This window comes from Perca fluviatilis, chromosome 22, assembly GCF_010015445.1.
Source record: "Perca fluviatilis chromosome 22, GENO_Pfluv_1.0, whole genome shotgun sequence".
Classification (NCBI taxonomy): Eukaryota; Metazoa; Chordata; class Actinopteri; order Perciformes; family Percidae; genus Perca; species Perca fluviatilis.
In genome coordinates, this window is record NC_053133.1 from 29,982,051 (window position 1) to 30,007,337 (window position 25,287).

Sequence of the window (25,287 nt, forward strand, 5' to 3'; positions counted from 1 at the left end):
TTATTACAACTGTCAGCTGGTCGAAATGGCAGTGCAGCTCAACGAGCGTTCTAGTTCTTGGGTTAGACTGAATGCAAGCCAAACTACACAGTGAAATGACACTCTGATTGAACCAATCTACAGCACAGTTACAGTAATTAGTGTAATTAAATAGCATTCTTTGGACAACTTATCTTATATAGAGAGGAATTAGATATAGTATGTTATTACTTTATCACACATTTACATGAGCAGACAGATAGCATTTGAGTCATTGCCTACAGAAGAACTCATCAGGAGAAAATTCCCCCATACAGCTTTGATGTGTCTAAAAGCTAACATTACAGTAACTTTTGTTGAACAGAGTAGAAATGGAAGAAGAGGATATGTCTGTCACTTTTTACTTGTTAACATCTTGGTTTCTTGACTGGTTGTTGACATAAGAGTAGCTCTAATACACTAACAAAAGATGTGAGTGCAAAGATTTTGCAAACGCAAGTTACAAATACCCTGGGGGCTAAGCCCCCCCTGTCTTTAAATCCTAGTGACGTCCCTGATCCTATGAACACCTTATCCAGAAGCCTTTCTTTATCAAAGATGATCAGAACCGATAGACTGTCTGTTTTAATCCCATTCAGATTTGCTTTCAGATGGCTGACCTCACTTATTTTTGCATTTGTTAAATTACCTTTAATATCATCATATGATATCCTTACCGGAATCCCTGTCATAACTCCCCGGACCAATTTTCTGCTTTCAATCGCAGAACACTGCACTTTCTTGTCATCTAATTTACTCATCCGGATTGCTTTCCCTTGTTGTTCTCCATCCTTACATATGATTAACATTGCTCCATTTCTCAATATCTTGGCACTCCTTACCTCCCTGATTTCCGTAGCGATGGTTTTAGTTAACCTTATTGGATTCCATGCGCCAAACGAAGCTCCCTCTTGCACAAGTTTGACTTTGTTTGTTTGTTTATTTAGGATCCTCATTAGCTCCTGCATTGCAGGTGCTATTCTTCCTGAGGTCCTTACAACTCACTTGTAACTGTGACTATGCAATAATACATACACATAACATCATAAACAAATTAAAAATAAAAAGTTTTAAAACGAAAACTAAACATACACTATAATTTCTTGACAAAATACACACACATAAGACTAGACAGACACATAGCTCCACCAGTGCAGTTATCGAACATTCCTTACTTTTAGGTTGAACAACTTTTTTTATTTATTTTTTTATTTTTATTTAAATTTTATTATAAACAGGTACATCCACATACTATCGTACTATAACATGGCTTTCATCCTCTCTGGACACATCTCACAATTTCACAAACATACATATATTTTGTTAAACCTCAACCAATGTTTCTTTTTCTACTCAACTTCTTTAAACAATAAATAGGTTTTAACTAAACTTTTAAATCTCCTTTTACTGCTTTCCTGTGTTATCTGTTCAGGTAACACATTCCATTCTTGCATTGCTCTATGACCATACACTTAACAATATTAGTCTTTGCTTTTGGTAAAGTAAAGTTACCTCTTGTAGCATGTCTAGTCGCATAGTCATGTATATCTAAACTAAAAGATAATTTATTATACAAAATAGATGGTTTCTTTGTAACAAGAATATTCCTAAAAAAAACACATAATGAATAAAATAATCTATTTCTTACAAACAACCAACCTAAACATTTGTGCATTGTAACAACATTTGTCCGATATCCACACCTAAGCGCTATACACGCGACTCTATTTTGAACCATTTGCAATTTAGTTATTTTTTCTTGAGTTGCATTAGACCATACCACCGAGCAATAGTCAAGATTAGACAATATTAAAGCTTTAGCTACTACTTTGATTGAGCTTTGTGACAAATATGGTGCACATCTTTTAACAACAGAAACACCACTTCCCATCTTAACAACCATGTTATTTATATGTGTAGTCCATGATAATTTACTGTCTAAAATAACTCCTAAAGGTTTGGTCTCATGGACCTGTTCAACAGATACCGCATTTATACAAAGCTTCAACTCAGGTTGATTATGAAGAGTATAATGTGAACCAAACATCCTGCTTTTTGTCTTTGAAATATTAAGAACAAGCTTATTTTTCTTTATCCATTCAACCACTGATTGCAGCTCTTGTGATAGGATAGTATTTAACTCATGAAATGTAGATGAAGACATATAAATAGCTGAATCATCTGCATACATCGATATACTGACCTTATTTAAAACAAGTGATAGATCATTTGTAAAGATAGTGTATAACAATGGCCCAAGACAACTCCCCTGGGGAACTCCACAGTTAACCGCTCTAACTTCCGAGTAGCTACCATTAAAAAAGACAAGTTGTTGTCTGTTTGTTAAATAACTCTCCATCCATAACATTGCTGACTGAGAGAAACCATAACATTCAAGTTTTTTCAATAATAATTTATGATCAAGGATATCAAATGCTGCTGTAAAATCAAGCATAATGGCACCTACTAATTTCTTTTGTTCAATATCTCTCAGCCAGTCATCAGTCATATGAGTTAGAGCAGTAGCTGTTGAGTGTCCCTTTCTATAAGCATGTTGACAATCAGTTGTTAAGTCATTCAAAGAAAAATATTCTATAATCTGCTCACATACTATACTCTCCATAATTTTACTCAACACAGGCAATAGACTTATCGGACGACTATTTGACCCAGAGAATGTTAAACTTACATTTTTAGGCAATGGATTTATTTTAGATATTTTCCATTCCTGAGGGCATAGACATTCACTTTGGTTTATAATATGACAGATAACAGGGGCAATTAGGTCTGCAACCAATTTAAGAAGTTTACCATCAAGGCCGTCCACACCTGGTGGTTTATCTTTACAAGTTTTCAAAAAATATTCTACTTAATTAATATTTATTCCAACAAATTTAAAATTCCAATCTTTGCCGCTCATGATTTTCTCTTTTATTAATGAATATGAGATCTCATTCTCTATTTCTGTCATATTATTTCTTAAATCATTTTAGTTTATATATAAAATAATTATTAAGGTGGTTTGCGATCTCCACTGGTTTTGTGAGGAAATTTCCATGATTCTCCAAAAAAGATGGAGTTTGTTTAGTGCTCTTTCCCATTAAGCTGTTCAACGTATTCCATAATCTTTTACTATCCTTTTTAATATCATTAATCCTGGCTTTATAATACATTTTCTTTTTCTTTCTATTTAAATTAGTTAAAAAGTTTCTTAGTTTATGGTAGATTTGCCAAGTTCCTTTAACTCCTTATCTAACCATGGTGTACTGACGCTTCTGACCGTAAACTTCTTCACTGGAGCATGCTTTTCAACGATAGGCATAAAAATACCAACAAAGTTTTTCAATACTTCCTCAGGATTTGTTTTCAGTAATACATCTGACCAACATACCTCTTTTACATCATTTCTAAATCTGTCCTGATCAAACCATTTATATGATCTCTTTTGTATTATTTTCGGTCCAGGCTTCGGCACTTTTGCTCTTCTAACAACAGCAACTAAATTATTATCACTACAGCCAGTAGGTATAGATAATGCTTTTGAGCATAGCTCAACTGCTTTAGTAAAAATATGATCAATACACGTGGAAGTAATTGTGCCATCACTCTTAGTAAATATTCTAGTTGGTTTGTTAATTACCTGTGACAAACCACATAAATCTGTAACATTTTGAAGACTTTTTTTCATTGAACAACCTAATGCATTCCAGTCTATATTCAGATCTCCCATAAAATAGATTTCATAAGTGCCCTCACACCCATGTTCTAACATTTCACATATTTTCTTTAGATATTCACTATTTGCACTTGGTGGTCTATAACAACAACCAATCAACATGGGCTTCAAATGTGGCAGTTGTATTTATAGCCATAGTGCCTCCACCTCCATTGGCATTAAATCATTTCTAATTTTAATTGGTATGTGATCCTGAATAAAAAATGCAACTCCTCCACCATATGACACAGCTAAAATATGCAATTGATTAAACATTAATATTTCAGAAATTTCAGTTAATTTATTTCTGATGCTACAGATATTAATACAGTGGCGGATCTAGAAAATTTTACATGGGGGGGCAAAGGGGTAGCAAGAGATCTTGGTAGGGTGACAGGGGAAGACGGTACACGGGAACCCCCATATGTAAACTGCTATGCCCTACTACGCCCCGCAACGCCCTGCTATGCCCTAAACTGCTACAACTATTATTTCTAGTCATAGTTCCATTATCTTTTTTGTTACTATAATTACCATTATTATGAATCATAATTCTCTATATCTGTATATCTGTATCCATCTGTATCTAACCGGCAGCGGCCACCAAGACCCTGGATCTGTCTGATGTTTCTGCCCAAAAGGAAGTTTTTCCTCGCCACTGTTGCACCAAATGCTTGCTCTTGGGAGAATTGTTGGGTCATTGTAACTTAAAGAGTGTGGTCTAGACCTACTCTATCTGTAAAGTGTCTTGAGAAGAGTGAACTGTTGTTGTATATGTAAATATTTACATATCTAACCCTATAACATATCAACAGAATGGAAATAGCCAAAAACTGAAAAAGCAGTCATGATCACGACATGTTATGTTACTGTACTGCAATTTATATGTAAGGAGAATATAAACCAACCATATTCGGCCAGGGGTAACTGCAGCCTCCTCTTCCTCTCTGTCATCTTCATCCCCTCCTGATCACTCTCTGCCTCTGTCCCTCTCTCTGAACCTGCAGCCTCCTCTTCATCCCTCACAGTCAGTTCTTCCTTTCCCTCTTCTCTTTCACTCATTTCTGCATCTCCTTCTGTGGTCTTCTCCTGCTCTGACCCGCCTGGTTCTCCAGTTTACTGCTCTTCTCCTTCTTCATTTCCCTCCTCCTCTTCCTCCTGTGCACTACTCAGGATTTTCTTGGCTGGCAATATCCCCATTTTTTAGGCTTCAGCTAATATCTCCAGCTACTCTGGCCTACAAAAGTCAAGATGTGAAAAGCTCTTGTTATTCTTGTATTACATTACACTGTATGGCCCTGTAGCTAATAAGTAGCCTAAAAACATAACATCAGACGAGATTTATTACATGCGGTCATCAGTTATGTTTAGGACTAGCCTTGCTTAATCCCGTTGTATTTGTTGTTTTCCCAGTTTGACAGTAAAGTATGTTGCCTGGTTTAATTTGTGCAGCCGTATTGCCGTGATATGTGAGAGGAAGTGGATTTTATAGTAACCCTACTCATAACTATCAAATAAATGATCGGTCTCAGCGAGCTCTGTGTAGTGTGTTGTAACGTAACGCCACCGAAACGGCGACCCTCTGTAAACGTTATGAATTCAAACATGCCAGTTTGTAATATTCTGTATTATGCTCTTCTTGTCTTTACTGAAATCAAACTAATCAAACAGCAGAATGCGCTTACAACCCACGAGGGAGCGATTTGACTTTTGGCTAACAGACGCGCTGTTGTTGATGCTGACTCGCCTTTAGCAGACATTATAATTATTACAAATTTAACTTTACATGAAACGTGTGTTTTAACTTCACCTGGGGAAAAAGACTTCACTTTCAGACGCTCGGGGGGGGGCAGCTCGGTCGCTCCAGTCTTTGCCGGGATGCAGGGCCCCCACCCGCAGCAGACTCGCTGTGTGCGAACGGCGCTCTGCACGTTTGATGCAGGGACGTAGCTAAGTATTTGAGGGGCAGGGGGCTAAGATTACATCTACAATTATTATTTATTATTAATTAATATCAATTAATTGTTAGTTTCAATGTTTTAAGAAGCCTGTGCACATAGTGGCAGTTTGTTTTTACAAGCAAAGTTTTTTGAACACCAAAGTTAGGGGGGCAGCTCGGGGGGCAAGGCCCTACAGTGGGGGGTCAGCTGCCCCCCCTTGCCCCCCTGTAGATCCGCCCCTGTATTAATATGAGCTATCTTCAAACCTTTTCTTGGCATTTTAGAGTGCTTCATCATTGTTTCAAGCAGTAATTGTTATCTTCCTGTTTATCTAATACCAACTGCATCGGAGCTCTCCCTAACTCACACTTAAACATACACATAACTATAAAACACACACACAAACAAACCTTAAAATCATCTACTTCTTTCTGCTACATTTGTTCTAAGCACACAATCATTATCACTATCAACCGATTTAGCATTCCTACTCTTTTTGCGTTTATTTTTTCTAACTACATCCCAATCTCCAGTTTCAAAACTCCCACCACCACCTTCGTCCACCTCTAACCCTCTTCCTACTCCGTCACTTCCCTCTGTCATCTCTCGTCCAGTCACAGTCCAGTGTTGACAACCGCCTTCCAAAGTGGGTTATTCAACTCCTGACTCACTCTGTCCTCCTCTGCTCTCCCATTGGCTAAAGGGAAGCGCCTGACAATCTGATTTGTCAAATGAATGAATGCTTCGCTAACGTCCCTTTTCAAACCAATTGGATCGCACGCTTATGAAGAGCACCCACCCCTGTGTGTGTGCGTGGCCAATCAGCGTTGAGAGATGTGGGTTAAAGAAGGTTTAAGTAATAAATTGATAAATTATTAAGTATTAGCAAGTGTTTTGATTAAAACATCAGTGACATAATGAAAACAGAAATAGTTGAACATAATACTTTACTTTGAAATGAATAAAAATGACATTGGATTAATTAATTCATAGATAATCAAAATGATAATTTTCGAGGAACTAATTTTTCAAGGCAGCACTCATTAATTCATTTAGAAATGATAATTTTAATAATTGTTTCAACGCTCTGAAAGAAGCTGACATCTTCCCACCAGTTAGCGTCAAGCCTTCAAGACTTCACCTGATGGACATTTTCTCATATTTTCTGACATCTTATAGACCAAACGATTAATGGATCACTCTAGAAAATAATCCTTAGATGAATGAATAATAAAATAATGGTTAGTTGCAGCCCTAGAACTTAATGAATCAGGACTTTTTCTCCAAGTCCAGCTTCAGTTGTTGCCTCTCATGTTCTGAAAATTGGAGTCACAGAGCTAAGAATATATATTTAAGATAAACTCCTAATCATGTTCACTATACACATCATCACTATTCATCTGCCCGCTGCACATAGACTATATTATGTTTTACCCATCCTGCACTCAACCATTCAGCCTCTTTTCTCTCATGTTTAACAGCTATTTAGTTTATATTTGTTTCTGTATTTATTGTTTATTTCATAATCATGTTTAATATATGTGTTAGTGTACAGTATGTCTGCACCAACCACCGAGGTAGATTCGTCATCAGTGTAACTTCCAGTGGCAGTCATTTAGAGGAAAGGCCAGATGGTGAAGTCAGCCTTCAGCTGGTAGTTTGTTGGTGAAGTCAGCCTTCAGCTGGTAGTTTGTTGGTGAAGTCAGCCTTCAGCTGGTAGTTTGTTGGTGAAGTCAGCCTTCAGCTGGTAGTTTGTTACTTTGGACAGCAGGTGGAGCTGTTACATCAACAATGAGCCGAGACTCCAACACACACACACACACACACACACACACACACACACACACACACACACACACACCATAGACAGTAAAAGAAACAAAACACACACACAGACACACACACCCTCTTAGATGAACTCACCTGATTTCCTGTAACTGAAGAGGAGGAGGAGCAGATCAGATCCATGAGAACAGGAAGAGTAGAGTCAGGTGAGACTCAATTTAGTGAGACCAGAAGAGAGGAGGAGGAGGAAACTGAAGGCTGAGACAGGTTGAGTGGTAATCCAACATTTATTATTTTACTGTCAAAGTCTCTGAGCTGTAACCAAGAAAACAGACTCATGGTACGGTGGAGGCTCTGCATAGTATGATTCAGCCTTAACACTGCATTTAAATAATCAAAAAAGGAGATCCAGAGGTGAGAGGGTCACCGTCCTGTTGTGTTCTTCCCCCCCGATGTAGAACAGTAGACTTTATATTTCACACTTCCTGTTTTCTGTCAGATCGGTTATAGATTTCCACATTTCAGGCCGCACTTGAAAGAAAACAGATTTAAAGACAACTCTGTGTGTGTGTGTGTGCGCGCGTGTGTGTGTGTGCGTGTGTGTGTGTGTGTGTGTGTGTGTGTGTGTGTGTGTGGGTGTGTGTGCGCGTGTGTGTGCGTGTGTGTGTGTGTGTGGATTGTCTGTGTGAGTCGGATCACTGAAGACTTGGTGTCCATTTCAAGGGTCAGCCTTCAAAGTACACGAGCCCTTTCCGTGAGTCTGCATCAATGCACACTTCACCAAAGGGAATTACCCACAGTTCAAAGCGTTGTGACATTTACCGCAGAGACCGTAGGGAAATCCGGAAATTACAAAAGGTAAACAACAGCACGACACACGACCACGGAACGGAATGGACCTGAGGCCTGTACTACGAATCCAGATCAACATGGCCTGGATTTCTTTCAGTTACCGGCTTCACCTAACCTAACAACCGTGGTCCACCATAACCTGTATCACGACGGTGGTTAACAACTAGTTCAGTCAACCATCAGGGTTTCCCAATCCAGCAACGCGGTGTTTGCACAGCACGACCAATCGCAAACATCTACCAGAGCTGCATATTTTATATAAGAAGAGCAAATTATAATTCTACACAAATATGAAGAACAAAGACAGTTTTACAGGCAAAACGCAATACAGTCGCTGCTTCCTAAAACAGGAATAAAAGCTGGCAAAAAAAAAAGCTGGCAAAAAAAAAAGCTGACGCTGTAAATGTGTAAATCACAAGACTTATCAATTTCACTTCTCCATCAGTCAGGACCAAGATCTGACCATAATTACACTTGTTTTCCATAAACTGTCGTTGCTTTAGCTTATGTTATCAGTTGCAGTGGTAAGCGATCTTTGGAGCAAATAAAATATATAAAAACATAATTCAAACCCCTGGTCTCTAATCTCCAACTTAACCTGCTCCCGACCAGGTTAGGTGTTCATCATAAGTTACCATGGCGATTGAACCTGGTAACAAGTGATCCACCGTTGTGATACACAAAACCCTGGGTTGAACCTGAAGTTGGCTCGCTAATGCCAAATCTTGCTTCGTAGTCCAGGCCTCTGTTGTCCAGCTTGTAAAACAAGAGTTTGAATACATTTGGAATCAGGCAGCCATCTCCTGTGCCTTGGCCGTGTGGAAAGCAACAAAATTCCCAAACTGGCAAGTGTCAGCAACATCTTTGTTATTACAGTTTTTTACGATCGCTATGACACTTTTTTCAATACTTTTAACAATTTTCCTAAACTCTTAACACAGCATAACATCCGTCTGTGTAGGCTATACAATTAACAAAATTCTTGTAGTTTTGACACAAAATGCATACAGTTAACACAAATTTAAAATGCTTGAACTTCTTTTACACACAAGCTCCACCAAGACCAATACAATGGATCTTTACTGACCAATTTACAAATGCTTTCACACTGTTTCTCAGAACAGATAACATTATGTTCTAAACCTAACTTACTTACAAAATGTTGGACAATTATTATCATATCTATGTTATATAAGTGAATATTGAAAAAGAGCCAGAGCAGATAATAATTAATGATTTCAAATGATTCAAGCAATAAAAATAAAAACCTCTTGGTTTTTGCAGAGTTCAGAACAACAGAACAAATTAAACCTGCTGTAGACCGAGAAAACACAGATTTAAAGATAACTGATGGAGTTCTGGATGGTTTTATTTAACTGTATACTGAGTGTGTGTGTGTGTGTGTGTGTGTGTGTGTGTGTGTGTGTGTGTGTGTGTGTGTGTGTGTGTGTGTGTGTGTGTGTGTGTGTGTGTGTGTGTGTGTGTGTGTCTTGAGGAAGATGAGGACAGAGCAGAGTCTGTAGTATCTGGCTGTCAGTCTCTGAAGAGTGACTGGTCGATGCCACATCCTCTCAACTTCAGTAATGAACCTGGACCTTGTGACACAAAGTAAGAGAACTGATACCAACTCATTTATATGACTCATTTTCAGTTTCATCTGCCAAGATTTTCCGTGCCAATGTTTCGGTTGATTTTGTGCTTGTATAATAAAGTTTATTTGCCAACTAACGTTTAACAAATATTTCATGACAGAGAGGAGAAATCATTTTTTATTTTCCTCTTTGAATCTGTGACAGCTGTCAGTCACCTAGAAAAACTGTAATCTAATCTAAAGGATTAATATACATTTTTAATCCTTCTAATTATTGGCAGAAGTTTGTTTTGTGTAGAGATTCATAAGTGGCTTTACATTTTTTTTTTCAAGGATGAAAGCAATATGAATAAAAAGCTCTTGGTGTTTGCAGAGTCCAGAACAACAGACGGAGAGCAGAGTCTGTAATATCTGGCTGTCAGTCTCTGAAGAGTTACTGGTCGATGCCAGAACCTCTGAACTTCAGTACTGAACCTGGACCTTCAGACACAAAGTAAGAGAACTGATACCAACTCATTTATATGACACATTTTAAGTTTTTTTTTGTGCTTGTATATTAAAGACCTATCAGATGTGTGTGTGTGTGTGTGTGTGTGTGTGTGTGTGTGTGTGTGTGTGTGTGTGTGTGTGTGTGTGTGTGTGTGTGTGTGTGTGTGTGTGTCTTGATTCTTGTGTTGAGCTCCCAGTCAGTGTTGCTGTTTTACCTCTCAGACTGACTTCAGATCAGAAGATGAGTGATTTGGAGGAAGAGGAGGACGGAGCAGAGTCTGTAGTATCTGGCTGTCAGTCTATGAAGAGTGACCGGTCCAGAAGAGAACCTCCAGAATTCAGTACTGAACCTGGACCCTCAGACACAAAGTAAGAGAACTGATACCAACTCATTTATATGACTCATTTTAAGTTTCTTCTGCTAATGTTTTCTGTGATTTTGTGCTTGTATATTAAAGATCTATAAGTTCTCTCCACAATATATTGTTCTTGAAGGTGAAGAACAAACATCCATGGACAGTAGTTGTTCTGCCCCCGCCTCTGTGTGTGTGGTGCGACCTAGCCTGCTACATTAGCTCGGCAGATAGCTAACAGTTTCCCCAAGACAAAGGATGAAGCTTGTGTATCCTTTCCAAACTTTACTCAGGAAGCACTGTAAAACTACAAAGAACAAAGCATACATCTCAGCATTTCATTTGGTTCAAGAACAATATTGATATATTGTCCGTTAAAAACGTATAGAAACAAATGTGTTAGCTTAAAGGAGAACTCCGGGCAATTTTTACGCCAAACTTGACCACTATATGTATATGAGTACTGTCGATAGCAAAAAAAACAAGCCGAATCGGTGCTAGCAACACGGAGCTGCTGCAGCTAATGCCGAGAGCTCCCACTCAGCTAAAACGGCAGTTATGGGGGCATAAGATAAAGAGTGTCTTTGTGCCTCTTAACAGACACAAAATGCAATTAAAATGTCTGTGCAACATGAACAGGGCCCTTGCATGACAAAAAGATGCGTTTAGCAACTTAGCCATTGTTTAAATTCACCTACCCTCTTAGCTGCTAGCTGCCGTCTGGGATGAGTGAGTGTGTTCAGCCAGGCTCCGGTAATAATCATCACGCAGCAGTTCCATGTGTATTTGTAGCATATATATCCATTTTGTGTGCTGTCGTTGGTGAATATGAGTCTCTGCAGTGGTGAATTGTGTGGTAGTTTCCTTAGCCAGGCTAGCAGCCCCGACCGGGCATCCTTCTACTTCCTCCCCGCCTCCCTCGCCTGCCGCTGCCGACAACAATCCACAGGCGCCCGCTGGTCTGGTGGATGTCCTCCAGAGGACAGTTCATGCTTTCACGGCGAAATATTGAAGTTTATTCCCCCCTCAAAAATAGGTAATAACCCCATAACTGCCGTTTTAGCTGAGTGGGAGCTCTCGGCATTAGCTGCAGCAGCTCCGTGTTGCTAGCACCGATTCGGCTCATTTTTTTTGCTATCGACAGTACTCACATACATATAGCAATCAAGATTAACGTAAAAATTGCCCGGAGTTCTCCTTTAAGGCTAACTTCTATGGGAAATTCCATTACGATGCTAGTGTTTAGGCTATACGATCCAAATACACATTTAGAACGAACTTGAATTCATTAACAAAGGATTTCATTACTAGTATTCTTAGTACTTAATGTCAAGATAACTGTATGAGGTCGTACTTACAGGCAAACGTTTTTCTGGCCAACTTGCAGGTTTTCACGATTGCTATGACACTTTTTTCAATACTTTTAACAACTTTCCTAAACTCTTAACACAGCATAACATCCGTCTGTGTAGGCTATAGAATTAACACATTTCTTGTTGTTTCGACACAAAATGCATACAGTTAACACAAATTTAAAATGTTTGAACTTCTTTTACACACAACCTCCACCAAGACCAAAACAATGGATCTTTACTGACCAATTTACAAATGCTTTCACACTGTTTGTCAGAACAGATAACATCATTTTCTAAACCTAACTTATAGGCTAAAGTCAAAGTGAACAGCTGATCATATTGCAAATTGAAACACAAATATATCCCCTGCATTTTATACATGCATTTATTGAGAAACAGCTGATTGAAGTTATGCAAATAGATCAATCACAGCTGATTCCCTTCTAGGAAACACACTCAGGTGTTGAGGTTCTTTCAGTCACATGACCATATGCTAGTACAGTAAAAGAGGACCTATTTGAACAATATACTCTAGATGAACACAGAAAATAAGAAAAATGCCTTCATGAGGGAGAGGAAGAGGAGTGCCAGGACAATTATGTCTCTGTCTACTTTTTTTCCTAAACCATACATTCTATAAAGCTACTCTGAGATGGGTCATTCATTTTTTGTATTGAATTTCTGCAGCAAAAGAAACTACAGTAAATGGTGGCCGGGTTGGATCAGTGGGTAGAGCAGGCGCGCATATACTTGGAGGTTTATGCCTCGATGCAGAGGTCCAGGGTTCAAATCCAACCTGTGACAATTTCCTGCATGTCTTCCCCCTCTCTCTCACTCCTTTCTCAACTAGCTGTCCTGTCAAATACCGTAAAGGCGGAAAAGCCCAAAAAATAATCTTAAAAAAAATGCATGCATTTACTAAACCCAACAAAACAAAAATGTAGAGAGGCTTCAACAGAAACTGCAGTGCAAAACACAATCTATGATCAATACAATATACTATTGTCTATTGTATAAGGGCAGACCTGACACATAAAATAATGCAGTTTCTGTAATTCCATGGGATGTTAGTGTTTTTATGACATTGTGCTATGATTGACTAAATGGTTCTGTTGGGAGAGAACATGTGTTAGTGTTTTGGAAGAATTATTTGATTTTGAAACATGATTGCATTGTTTTGGTAAACATAGTGTATTGTGTTAGTGAATTATTGTATTTTGAAAATCGGTGTTGGAGTTTAGTTTACAATGTGTGATTTTGAGCATGAAATTAGCTGTGTTGCCAATCGTGTGTTGTAGGTGTGTTGGTGCGTTAAGAGTTTAGGAAAGTTGTTAAAAATATTGAAAAAATTGTCATAGCGATCGTGAAAAACTGTAAGTCAAGAGAGAAAAATAAGTGACCGTTTACTTCACCATGTATCATCGAACTTTGGCAAGACTGCTGGTACAACTGAACATTACATTATGTTAGGAGTCACCACTAGAGGTCTCCCTTTTCCCAGATAAACAACAGAACATCACAGTAGTAATAAAAAGGAGCAGAATTGGTCCAATGTAGATTTGGGCCACATGTCTTCATCTGAAAGTTGACAATAGAAAGATCCATAAAACAGAATGACTTAATGAGAAGTAAACAGTCTGGACTTGAACCTGAGTCTCCTCTGTTAAATGCTGTGTCTGAGACTGCTGGTGGACCTCAATATTCAGACTACTTCTAACCTCAGTTCAAACCTAACGGACTCAAGCTAAGCTGCTCAAAGGGACTGGGAAACAGAAAAGGACATAATCAGCTCTACTTTTGGAAGGAGTTTTACAAATTACAGACCAATCACTAAATGTTTAATAAGACAGTTGGAGAGGAAAAGCAATTATTAGTGTTTATGAAAGCAGGAGAGTTTAGATTAAAGGGACATTTTCATTACAGACTGATTTGAAACAGAACAGTAACGGCACTTTTAAAACATCTGAGCTTTGATAATCAACAAATTATTTTATAAAGAAATGTGTTGACAGAAAGAGGAACAGGAGTGATGTTTGTGAGGAGGAGCAGCCATCAAGCTGTGCTTTGTGTCAGGACGTCCTGAAGGATCCAGTCTCTACCAGCTGTGGACTCTGGTTCTGCAGACAGTGCATCACCTCATACTGGGACCAGTCTGCTTCATCAGGAGACTCCTGCTGTCCCCAGTGTGGAGAAAGATCCAGAACAAGTAAGACTGTCCATCTGTCTGCTGATGTCTTCATGTCTGGAAACAGGATTCTTCTTGTGTCCTCCATTTTCATTCCTTTTTATTGTTATAATTGTTGTTTGGAGACTGAAAATAACACTATTAATAATAGACTTTTGTATTTCGTGGCAGTGTACGTTGTTAAACATGAACATAAGATCAGTGTGAAGGGGACATATGAACGTGTGACTGAAGGAGCTGATCAAACAGGAAGTGGAACCCTCCTCAACAGGATCTTCACTGCGCTCTACATCACAGATGAACTGAGTGAAGAAGTTAATACCCAACATGAGGTGAGGCAGCTCGAGACAGCTTCCAAGATGGACACCCTCCATGAATCTCCAATCAAGTGCAGCGACATCTTTAAAGCCTTACCTGACCAACAGAAACACATCAGAGTCGTTATGGTGATCGGCGTCACTGGCGTTGGAAAAACCTTCTCAGTGCAGAAGTTCTGTCTGGACTGGGCCGAGGGTTTGGAAAACCAAGATGTGGATCTGGTGATTCCTTTTTCCTTCAGGGAGCTGAACTTGATCAAAGATGAGCAGTACAGTCTTCTGGAGCTGCTCTGTGTTTTCCATCCATCATTACAGGAGGTCACAGCAGAGCAGCTCGCTGGCTCTAAAGTTCTCTTCATCTTTGACGGCCTGGATGAAAGCAGACTTTACCTGGATTTCAACAACAATGAGGCTGTTTCTGATGTCACACAGAAGTCATCAGTCAACGTGCTGTTGACAAACCTCATCGAGGGGAAGCTGCTTCCCTCGGCTCTCGTCTGGATAACTTCCCGACCTGCAGCAGCCAATCAGATCCCTCCTGCGTGTGTTGACAGGGTAACCGAAGTACGAGGCTTCACTGACAACCAGAAGGAGGAGTACTTCAGGAAGAGAGTCAGTGATGAAGAGCTGTCCAGCAGAATCATCTCCCACATCAAGACCTCCAGGAGCCTCCACATCATGTGTCTGATCCCAGTCTTCTGCTGGATCACTGCTACAGTTCTGGACCACATGTTGACTACAGACCAGGGAGGAGAGCTGCCCAAGACCCTGACCGACATGTACTCACACTTCCTGCTGGTTCAGACAAAGAGAAAGAAGCAGAAGTATGCTGAGGGACATGAGACGAGTCCACAGGAGCTGGCGGAGGCTGACAGGGAAGTTCTTCTGAAGCTGGGGAGGCTGGCGTTTGAACAGCTGGAGAAAGGAAACATCATGTTCTACCAAGAAGACCTGGAGCGCTGTGGTCTGGATGTCACAGAGGCCTCGCTGTACTCAGGAGTTTGTTCAGAGATCTTCAAAAGAGAGAGTGTGATCTTACAGAAAACATTCTACTGCTTCTTTCATATGAGCATTCAGGAGTTTCTGGCTGCAGTCTACCTGTTCAGCTGTTACACCAACAGGTACACCGAGGTAATGGAGGACTTCCTGGGAGAAGACTTCAAACACAGGGACTCAAAACCAAAGTCTTTTCTCAAGAAGATTTCTACGTCTTTTGGGAAGAAAGATAGCCATTGTGACAGTGAACATGACAATTACCCATCTCTGGATGTCTTCCTGAAGAGAGCCACGGAGAAATCCATGAGGAGTAAAAATGGCCACCTGGACCTGTTTGTCCGCTTCCTTCATGGCCTCTCTCTGGAGTCCAACCAGAGACTCTTAGGAGGCCTGCTGGGTCAGACAGACAACAGTCGAAAAATCATCCAGAGAGCCATCAACAACCTGAAGGAGAAGAAGACCAAAATGTCTCCTGACAGAAGCATCAACATCTTCCACTGTCTGACGGAGATGAACGACCACTCAGTCCATCAGGAGATCCAAAAGTTCCTGAAGTCAGAGAACAGATCAGAGAAGGAACTCTCTGTGATTCACTGCTCAGCTCTGGCCTACATGCTGCAGATGTCAGAGGAGGTTCTGGATGAGTTGGACCTGAGTCAGTACAACACATCAGATGAGGGACGACTGAGACTGATTCCAGCTGTGAGGAACTGCAGAAAGGCTCGGTAAGTCCAGATGTTATTATCAACACAATAAATCAATGTAAAGCTGATGCCATCAGTATTAGAGTAAAGATACACACTTCACACACATTTAAATTATAAATCATGCATGAGACTGTTCTTAATCACACCCCAAAAACCGGATTTTTATATTTTTCCCCACTAGTTTTGGTGATATTTGTGTTGCTGTAAAACAGCTCTTGAACTTCAGTAACTTTGGTTGTCGAACGATTAATTTTTTTAATCGCGATTAATCACTGAATTTCTATAGTTAATCGCAATTAATCGCATGTAAAATTCTATTATTTTGCATTTCAGAACTGTTTTTAAGTACATTTTAACAATGGAAAGCAATTCTTACCAGTGTATCTTGATTGGGAATCAAATGAATGAAAAGAAAGTTACTTTATGAACTTGACTTTTAAGATTTGTATTAGTTTATTATTTATTTACTGTAAGCAAAAGAAGAAAAAAGAAAAACTAAACAACAGTCAGCAACTTGTTTATTGTTAAGGCCATGGTCAAAATCAAAGATTTAATAATAATGTAATAACTGTAACAATGACTTATTACACCAGTAAATTGCTGTTGAATGACAAAAAAAACCACCAGATGGGAAAATGGTATTTTACAATTACTGTGAATACACCACGAGGCTACCTGTTTTAAGTGAATGCACCGTCTGTGTTGTTTAATTCCGACAACAGCAGCTGCTGCGCTGCAGAGCAGACTGTTACGTCAGTGTTGGAATCCTCTACAGTGAAATACAGTCACACTTTACACTGTTTAACGTTAGCTGTCATCATTTTAACCGTGTTTAATCCAGCTGCTAGCTAAAGGTAGGCTAACGTTACCTGCTGTCAGGTGTAGTGTAAAGTCAGGCCCCGAAATGAGGCACCGAAATTTTCGTTCTTATTCGGTCTCGTTACTACCGTTTAGGTCAGCACGTTTTGGTACCCAACCCTACTTACCAGAGTCAATATAGTGTGCAGTAACTTCTAAATAATTTTTATTACTCACTGACGTCCAGTGATCACCGGTTGAGGAGACAGCGTTTGCACTTTGCACTTTGGTTTCATCAACAAAATAGTGCTTTGCCTGAGCCCACTAGCATCAACCTGAGTCACGTTAACTGTACTATGCTTAGCTCATAGGTGGTAGCTCGTTTCGTTGATATTTTAATTTGGCTTTACACAATGTGCATATGGCTTTCAACTTGTCTACGAGTTGTCCGGGAGTTTTGGAAAATAAAAAGCTCCATTCAGAATTGTGTTGCTGCTGCATTTCTCCATCATGCCTGCCGCCTGCACCAGTAGGATGTGTTACGATGAAGTATGGCAACTTGATGATAAGTAAAGTTGCGGCAAAGGGTCAAAATAGTAGCCCGTTAGGCATGACGTGAAGCCGAGTGAAATGATTAACGCGTTAATGCTGACAGCCCTAGTTTATTTATTTGTTTGACAGGGACAATTCATGGCTCCTTAAAATTACCAGAATTAGCTATAAGCTAATTTTCATCTGTAGTTCCTGGGCAGGTAACATATGATAACATATTTGTCAATTGGAAAATCTTACACTGTAGTAAAAAAATGCGCGCCCCCTACAACAACAAAAAACAACCAACCAAAACACAAAAAAACTACTTTGACAACAAGAACCACAACATTAAAACACCACTACAATAGAACCAACAATAAAATCACAACATTTAGACACCACTACAACTGAACTTCACTACATAAAGATTGGCTGTTTGGGTTTATGATTGATGGGAGCATGATTGGTTTGATTTCAGCCATGATTTCAACTTTAATTTAAAACCAGCAAAGTTGTTCCATTCTCTGATCTCGCTTGGTACTGAGTTATAATACTTTGTGGCTCTAACAGAGAAGACTGATCGCCAGTTGAGCTACACATTGGATTAGGGTGGCACCTAAATCATGGTTGCAGCTGTTGCTGTGGTCCTGCTCCGCGCCCTGCTATGTCCTCCAATGCCCTGCCGTGCCCTGCTACACACTATAACGCCCTGCAATGCCCTGCTACACCATGAACTACTACAATTACTATTTCTAGTCACTGATCCATTATCTTCATTGTGACTATTATTACCACTGTTCATCACACCCCCAACCGGCACTGTCGGACACCGCATACCAAGAACCTGGGTGTGTCCGAGTTATTCCTTGCCACTGTCGCACTAAATGCTTGCTCTTGGGGAAATTACTGGAATTGTTGGGTCTTTGTAAATTATAGAGTGTGGTCTAGACCTATTGAATCTGTAAAGTGTCTTGAGATAACTCTTGTTATGATTTGATACTATAAATAAAATTGAATTTAAAACATCAACACACTAATTGAATTATGAATGGATTTTTATCTACTTCATTTGTTCTTCATTCAGATTGAGCAACTGCAGTTTGTCAGAGATCAGCTGTGCTTCTCTGGTCTCAGCTCTGAAGTCCAACCCCTCCCATCTGAGAGAGCTGGACCTGACTAACAACTACGACCTGAAGGATTCAGGAGTGAAGCTGCTGTGTGCTGGATTGGAGAGTCCAAACTGTAGACTGGAGACTCTGAGGTCAGTTCATCTATTTTATTATTTTACAGTGTAAATCTATCAAAATTAAATCCATAACAGAAGTTTTAAATTTCTATCAGTTCACTTGTTTTCTGTGTTTGTCTGAGTACAAATCACAACAACTCTTTGTTTGTTTTCAGTTTGTCAGTCTGAACAGTTTGTCTCCAGATGTAGTCTGGACTCAAACTGGATCAGTGTTTGTCAGAAAACTTTAAGATTTATTCTTCAATGTGATGCAAAATTAAATCAATATTAAAATTGTTTTTACATGTGAAACGCAAAATAATAATAGGCTGCACAATTTCTAGAAAAAGTCATATTGTGATTTACAATACTGTGATTACAAAAATAAATGCACCAAACATTAAATAAAACCTCAACATGTTGGGTTCCTTAAAAAAGTTCAAAAATATATATAGAATGTAAAAAAATAAAAACAGAGTCTATAAAAAGGAAGAAAAGAAGAATTAAATGAGTAGAGACAATAAAGAATAAAGAAAGAGAAAAAGAAAAAGAAAAAGAAAAGGAATCGTAAAAAAAACAAGGGACATGTTGTCAGGGTTTGTGATTTGAACCCAGAAGCAGACTGATAGACAGTTGAAAGTTTTACACAGTTTATTACTGAATCAGACAAGGTGGCATAATGGACAGGTGGGAAATTCCTCTCAGGCGACAGAGCAGGTTGTGGACACAGGCAGGGAGACGAAGCATGCAGGACTGGTGACGGCAGGTGGAGAGTGGCATCAACAGGTAGGTTGAGAGACCGTAGAGCAGAGTGATTCTCCTAAACACAAAGAACAGCATTCAGGTTTGCAGGCACAAACAGCAGGTTACAAAAGTACCACGACAGAATAAAACTGGACGTTCACCTACACGACTAGACTTAACTATCCGGCACTGAAGAGAGAGCAGCCATAGCTTAAGAAGCTGCCCTGACGAGCCATGGAAAACAGGTGGTTGATTAGAGATAGCCTGCAGCTGCGAGTAATCCTGGGAGTGGCCAGTCACACACACTGCACTGTGAGAGAAGAGAAACAGAGCGAGCAGAGGAGAGGGAGAGGAAAAGAGAGAGAGAGAAGGCTCCAGGGAAGCCCAATTGATCACTTCCCCACTAAGGGATTACTACAGTTACAGATTTTTTTTCACTGATTTTTTTAAATGATAGAGGAGAAAGTTTTTTTGGTTTGTTCAACAGCACAAATGTAAAATAGATCAACAAATAAGAAAAAAAACAAATTCTCATTAAAGAAAAACATTTTACATGCCACATTAAGGATGGGTGTAATAAAAGAACTATTGATTAAGTTACAAAATATACTTTGTACAACCTCTTGGTAAAGTGTGAAAAACACCAAGCTTCTTAAGACCCAGTGGCTTCTTCTGTTGTTTCTACTATCGGTAAAGTGAAGGCTGTTACAACGTGGAGACTGGAGTGGACAGTGAGTGAGACGCACACAGCTCACCTTTTTCTTTACTTAAAGAAAAAACCCTGACCTGGATCGGTCCTAGCAAACTGGAGTTGCTGCAGCTACGTGTACAAGCTTCCACTGAGCTAAAACGGCAGTTGTCGGGGGAAAGTTTTAGAGTGCTTTGTGCCTCATAACAGACACAACATGCAATTAATATGTCTGTGCCACATGAACAGGGCCCTAACGTGACAACAAGATGCGTTTTCAACTCAGACATTGATTAAATTCACCTACCCTGGTCCCTGTCTTGATCCTGCCGGTGGGTAGCTTGGCCTGTTAGCTGCTAGCTGCTTAGCTGGTAGCTACTGTCCGTAATAAGTGTGTTCAGCCAGGCTTTTTGTGGAAATCATCATGCAGCAGTTCCATGTGTATTTGTAGCTCATCCATTCTGTGTGTGATCGATCTGGTGTTGGTGAGTAGGAGGCTTGTCATTGTCGATCTGTGTGGTAGTTCCCTTAGCCGGGCAAGCAGCCTTCGTCCCTGCTTTCCTCGCCTCCCACAGCAGACAGAAATCCCTGGAGCGCCCGGTGGTCTGGTGGATCATGCCTTCACAAAAGCACCTTTGTTTAACTAACAACTATTTTTAAACAATACTCATTTTAGGGTAAAGATCATTGATTGAGCTACACATTTAAAACATCAACACATCTGATGTTCATTCAGATTGGAGAGATGCAGTTTGTCAGAGATCAGCTGTGCGCCTCTGGCCTCAGCTCTGAAGTCCAACCCCTCACATCTGAGAGAGCTGGACCTGACAGGCAACTACAACCTGAAAGATACAGGAGTGAAGCAGTTGTGTGCTGGATTGGAGAGTCCAAACTGTAGACTGGAGTCTCTGAGGTCAGTTCATCTATATTATTCTTGTACAGTGTAAATCTATCAAAATTAAATCCATAACAGAAGGTTTAAATTTCTATCACTTCACTTGTTTTCTGAGTACAAATCACAACAACTCTTTGTTTTCAGTTTGTCAGTCTGAACAGTTTGTCTCCAGATGTAGTCTGGACTTAAACTGGATCAGTGTTTGTCAGAATACTTTAAGATTTATTATTCAATGTGATGCAAAATTAAATCAATATTAAAAATTGTTTTTACATCTGAAACGCATTCATAATTAAAAAATAAAAGAAATAGGGCTGCACAATTTGAAGAAAAAGTCATATTGTGATTTACTAAAAAATGGTTTGCAAAAGAAACCCAGAAAACCCTCAACATGTTGGGTTCCTTAAAAAAGTTCAACAAAATATATAGAATATAAAAACATAGTTTATAAAAAGGAAGAAAGGAAGAATTAAATGAGTAGAGAAAATAAAGAATGAAGAAAGAGAGAGAAGGAAGAGTAATTGAAATAAAAGGGACATGTTTACTACAGTTACACATTTTTCCACATATTTTTTTAAATGATAGAGGAGAAAGTTTGGTTTGGTTTGCTCAACAGCACAAATATAAAATAGAACAAATACGAAAAATACAAATTCTCATTAAAAAAACTCAATTTTATATGCCACATTAAGGATGGGTGTAATAAAAGAACTATTGATTAAGTTACAAAATATACTTTGTCCAACCTGTTGGTAAAGTGTGAAGAACACCAAGCTTCTTAAGACCCAGTGGCTTCTTCTGTTGTTTCTACTGTGGGTAAAGTGAAAGCTTTTACAACGTGGAGACTGAGTGAGACACACACAGCTCACCTTTTAGTTTACTTAAATCACACAGTTTATGAGGTTAGTTATTCACACAGAGTGACATCATGACTGTGATTCGATCAATTGTGCAGCATTAAAAAGAAGTTCAATGCATTTTCAAGATGATGTCCCTCTTTCTCTCTCTCACACCAACGTGACATCATGACTTTGCGTAAACATACACAGTGACTTTCTTAAGCCAAGTAGCGTGTTATCTGTACGCATGAGATATCCGCATGTATGTCTACGCTGTATACAGTGTGGAGGGGCTGTCCTGGTTGACACGCCTCTTCAACATTGCGTGGAAGTCTGGGACAGTGCCAAAGGAGTGGCAGACTGGGGTGGTGGTTCCCCTTTTCAAAAAGGGGGACCAGAGGGTATGTGCCAATTACAGGGGTATCACACTTCTCAGCCTCCCTGGTAAATTCTACTCCAAGGTGCTGGAAAGGAGGGTTCGGCCGATAGTCGAACCTCAGATTGAAGAGGAACAATGTGGATTCCGTTCTGGTCGTGGAACAATGGACCAGATCTTTACTTTCACAAGGATCCAGGAGGGGGCCTGGGAGTATGCCCATTCGTGGATTTGGAGAAGACGTATGACCGGGTTCCCCGGGAGATACTGTGGGTGGTGCTGCGGGAGTATGGGGTGAGGGGGTCTCTTCTCAGGGCCATCCAATCTCTGTACGACCAAAGTGAGAGCTGTGTCCGGGTTCTCGGCAGTAGGTCAGACTCGTTTCAGGTGAGGGTTGGCCTCCGCTAGGGCTGCGCTTTGTCACCAATCCTGTTTGTAATATTTATGGACAGGATATCAAGGCGTAGTCAGGGTGGGGAGGGGTTGCAGATCGGTGGGCTGGGGATCTCATCGCTGCTCTTTGCAGATGATGTGGTCCTGATGGCATCATCGGCCTGTGACCTTCAGCACTCACTGGATCGGGTTGGCGCAGTGTGAAGCGGCTGGGATGAGGGTCAGCACCTCTAAATCGGGAGGCCATGGTTCTCAGCAGGAAACCGATGGAGTACCTACTCCAGGTAGGGAATGAGTCCTTACCCCAAGTGAAGGAGTTCAAGTACCTTGGGGTTTTGTTTGCGAGTGAGGGGACAATGGAGCGGGAGATTGGTCGGAGAATCGGCGCAGTGGGTGCGGTATTACATTCAATTTATCACACCATTGTGACAAAAAGAGAGCTGAGCCAGAAAGCAAAGCTCTTGATCTACCGGTCAGTTTTTGTTCCTACCCTCACCTATGGTCATGAAGGCTGGGTCATGACCGAAAGAACGAGATCCAGAGTACAAGCGGCCAAAATGGGTTTCCTCAGGAGGGTTTCCTCAGGAGGGTGGCTGGTGTCTCCGTTAGAGATAGGGTGAGAAGCTCAGTCATCCGTGAGGAGCTCGGAGTAGAGTCGCTGTTCCGTCACGTTGAAAGGAGCCAGTTGAAGTGGTTCGGGCATCTGGTAAGGATGCCCCCTGGGCGCCTCCCTAGGGAGGTGTTCCAGGTAGTCCAGCTGGGAGGAGGCCTCGGGGAAGACCCAGGACTAGGTGGAGGGATTATATCTCCAACCTGGCCTGGGAACGCCTCGGGATCCCCCAGTCGGAGGTGGTTAATGTGGCTCGGGAAAGGGAAGTTTGGGGTCCCCTGCTGGAGCTGCTCCCCCCGCGACCCGACACCGGATAAGTGGACGAAGATGGATGTTTAACCTGTCAAAATTACAGCTTACTGTGTGTAATTATTGTAAATGTATTGCATTTAGTAAACCCGTCTAATTCATGTCAATGCAGCAGAGTAATGTTGAACTACAGATAATATATATATTAATATAACTGAATAACACTAAATAATTCACTCCAAAGTCTTTATTGAAGTAGCAGCATGTTGTCATTAATATTAATTAGAGCTCTTTTTCACTTTTTATATTTTACAGTTTTTATCCTGATACTGTTGTGTTCAGGTGTTTCTGTTTTCTAAAACTTCAGCTCTGAAAATAAAGTTACATCATTTATTCTTTATTCAGATTGTGGTACTGCGGTTTGTCAGAGATCAGCTGTGCTGCTCTGGTCTCAGCTCTGAAGTCCAACCCCTCCCATCTGATGGAGCTGGACCTGGGTGGCAACAAAGAGCTGAAGGATTCAGGAGTGAAGCTGCTGTCTGGTTTTCTGGAGAGTCCAAACTGTAGACTGGAGACTCTGAGGTCAGTTCACTGACTCTCTGTAACTATTATATATCTAATACGTTTAACAATTGAATTTGAATTCATTTACAAACATAACTTACATCAATTAAGTTATAAATGTTCATTTTTTTCATATTTTTGTTTTTTGTAGTAAATTTAGTCTGCAGTCACAAGAGACTTGTTTGTTAAACTAAATTCATGTTTATAATTGATGGTAAATGGTCACATTTGGCTTTAATTTGCTAATGTTTAGTTGTTGAAGTATACATATTTATTTGTTTCTATTAATTTCAGTGTTTTCACGACTGTCTGATCAATGATATTGATTTTTCAGAACACAGCTGTTTAGAGGATGAATATAGTATTGATCCTTTATTGGCTGACATGATGATGATCCACAATAACAAAATCCTTACTCATTTTAGGGAACAAATCATGGATTAGGATGTAGTAATGTTGAGCTACACATTTAAAATATCAACACCTGATTTGATTATAAATAGATTTTTACCTTAATTTATTCTTTATTCAGATTGTGGCGCTGCGGTTTGTCAGGGATCAGCTGTGTTTCTCTGGCCTCAGCTCTGAAGTTCAACCCCTCCCAGTTGAGAGAGCTGAGCCTGGGTAACAACAACCTGAAGAAGTCAGACGTGAAGCAGCTGTGTGATCTGAAGGAGAGTCCAGACTGTACACTGGAGACTCTGAGGTCAGTAGAGGGTTGGAGACAGTCCATGCTGGTTTCAGTATTATCAAACTAAACACAGTTAGTATCAAAGCAAAGATCCAGTATTTTCTGTAAACCTCCAACCTTGTTGGGGAAGCTGTGAGGAGAGAGAGAACAGTCCGCCAATCAGAGACTGTTCTCTCTGAACCCAACAGCAGTAAATAATCATTAAAGTAAGCAGTGAACGTCTCTCTGTTTCTGCAGTAATGATGCATTCAGGACTCTCAGCAGTTTATTTCTACTCTGTACTTCAGTGAAATCTGCAACGTCAACAGATTTGATGCCCAAAGTCTCTGCAGGTCTGTGAGCTTCACTCCAACATGTTAACATGAGAGCTGAAAGGAA

General features: G+C 40.1%; 1 protein-coding gene across 1 annotated transcript in view; it reads left to right on the forward strand.

The window, feature by feature from the left end:
- LOC120552612 overlaps nucleotides 1-25,287 on the forward strand; it is a 254,426-nt gene that overhangs the window by 23,682 nt on the left and 205,457 nt on the right. Inside the window, 4 exon segments of the mRNA XM_039790790.1 lie at nucleotides 10,613-10,759; nucleotides 14,111-14,304; nucleotides 14,455-16,321; nucleotides 18,720-18,896. Coding sequence (XP_039646724.1) covers nucleotides 10,613-10,759; nucleotides 14,111-14,304; nucleotides 14,455-16,321; nucleotides 18,720-18,896 — 2,385 coding nt within the window.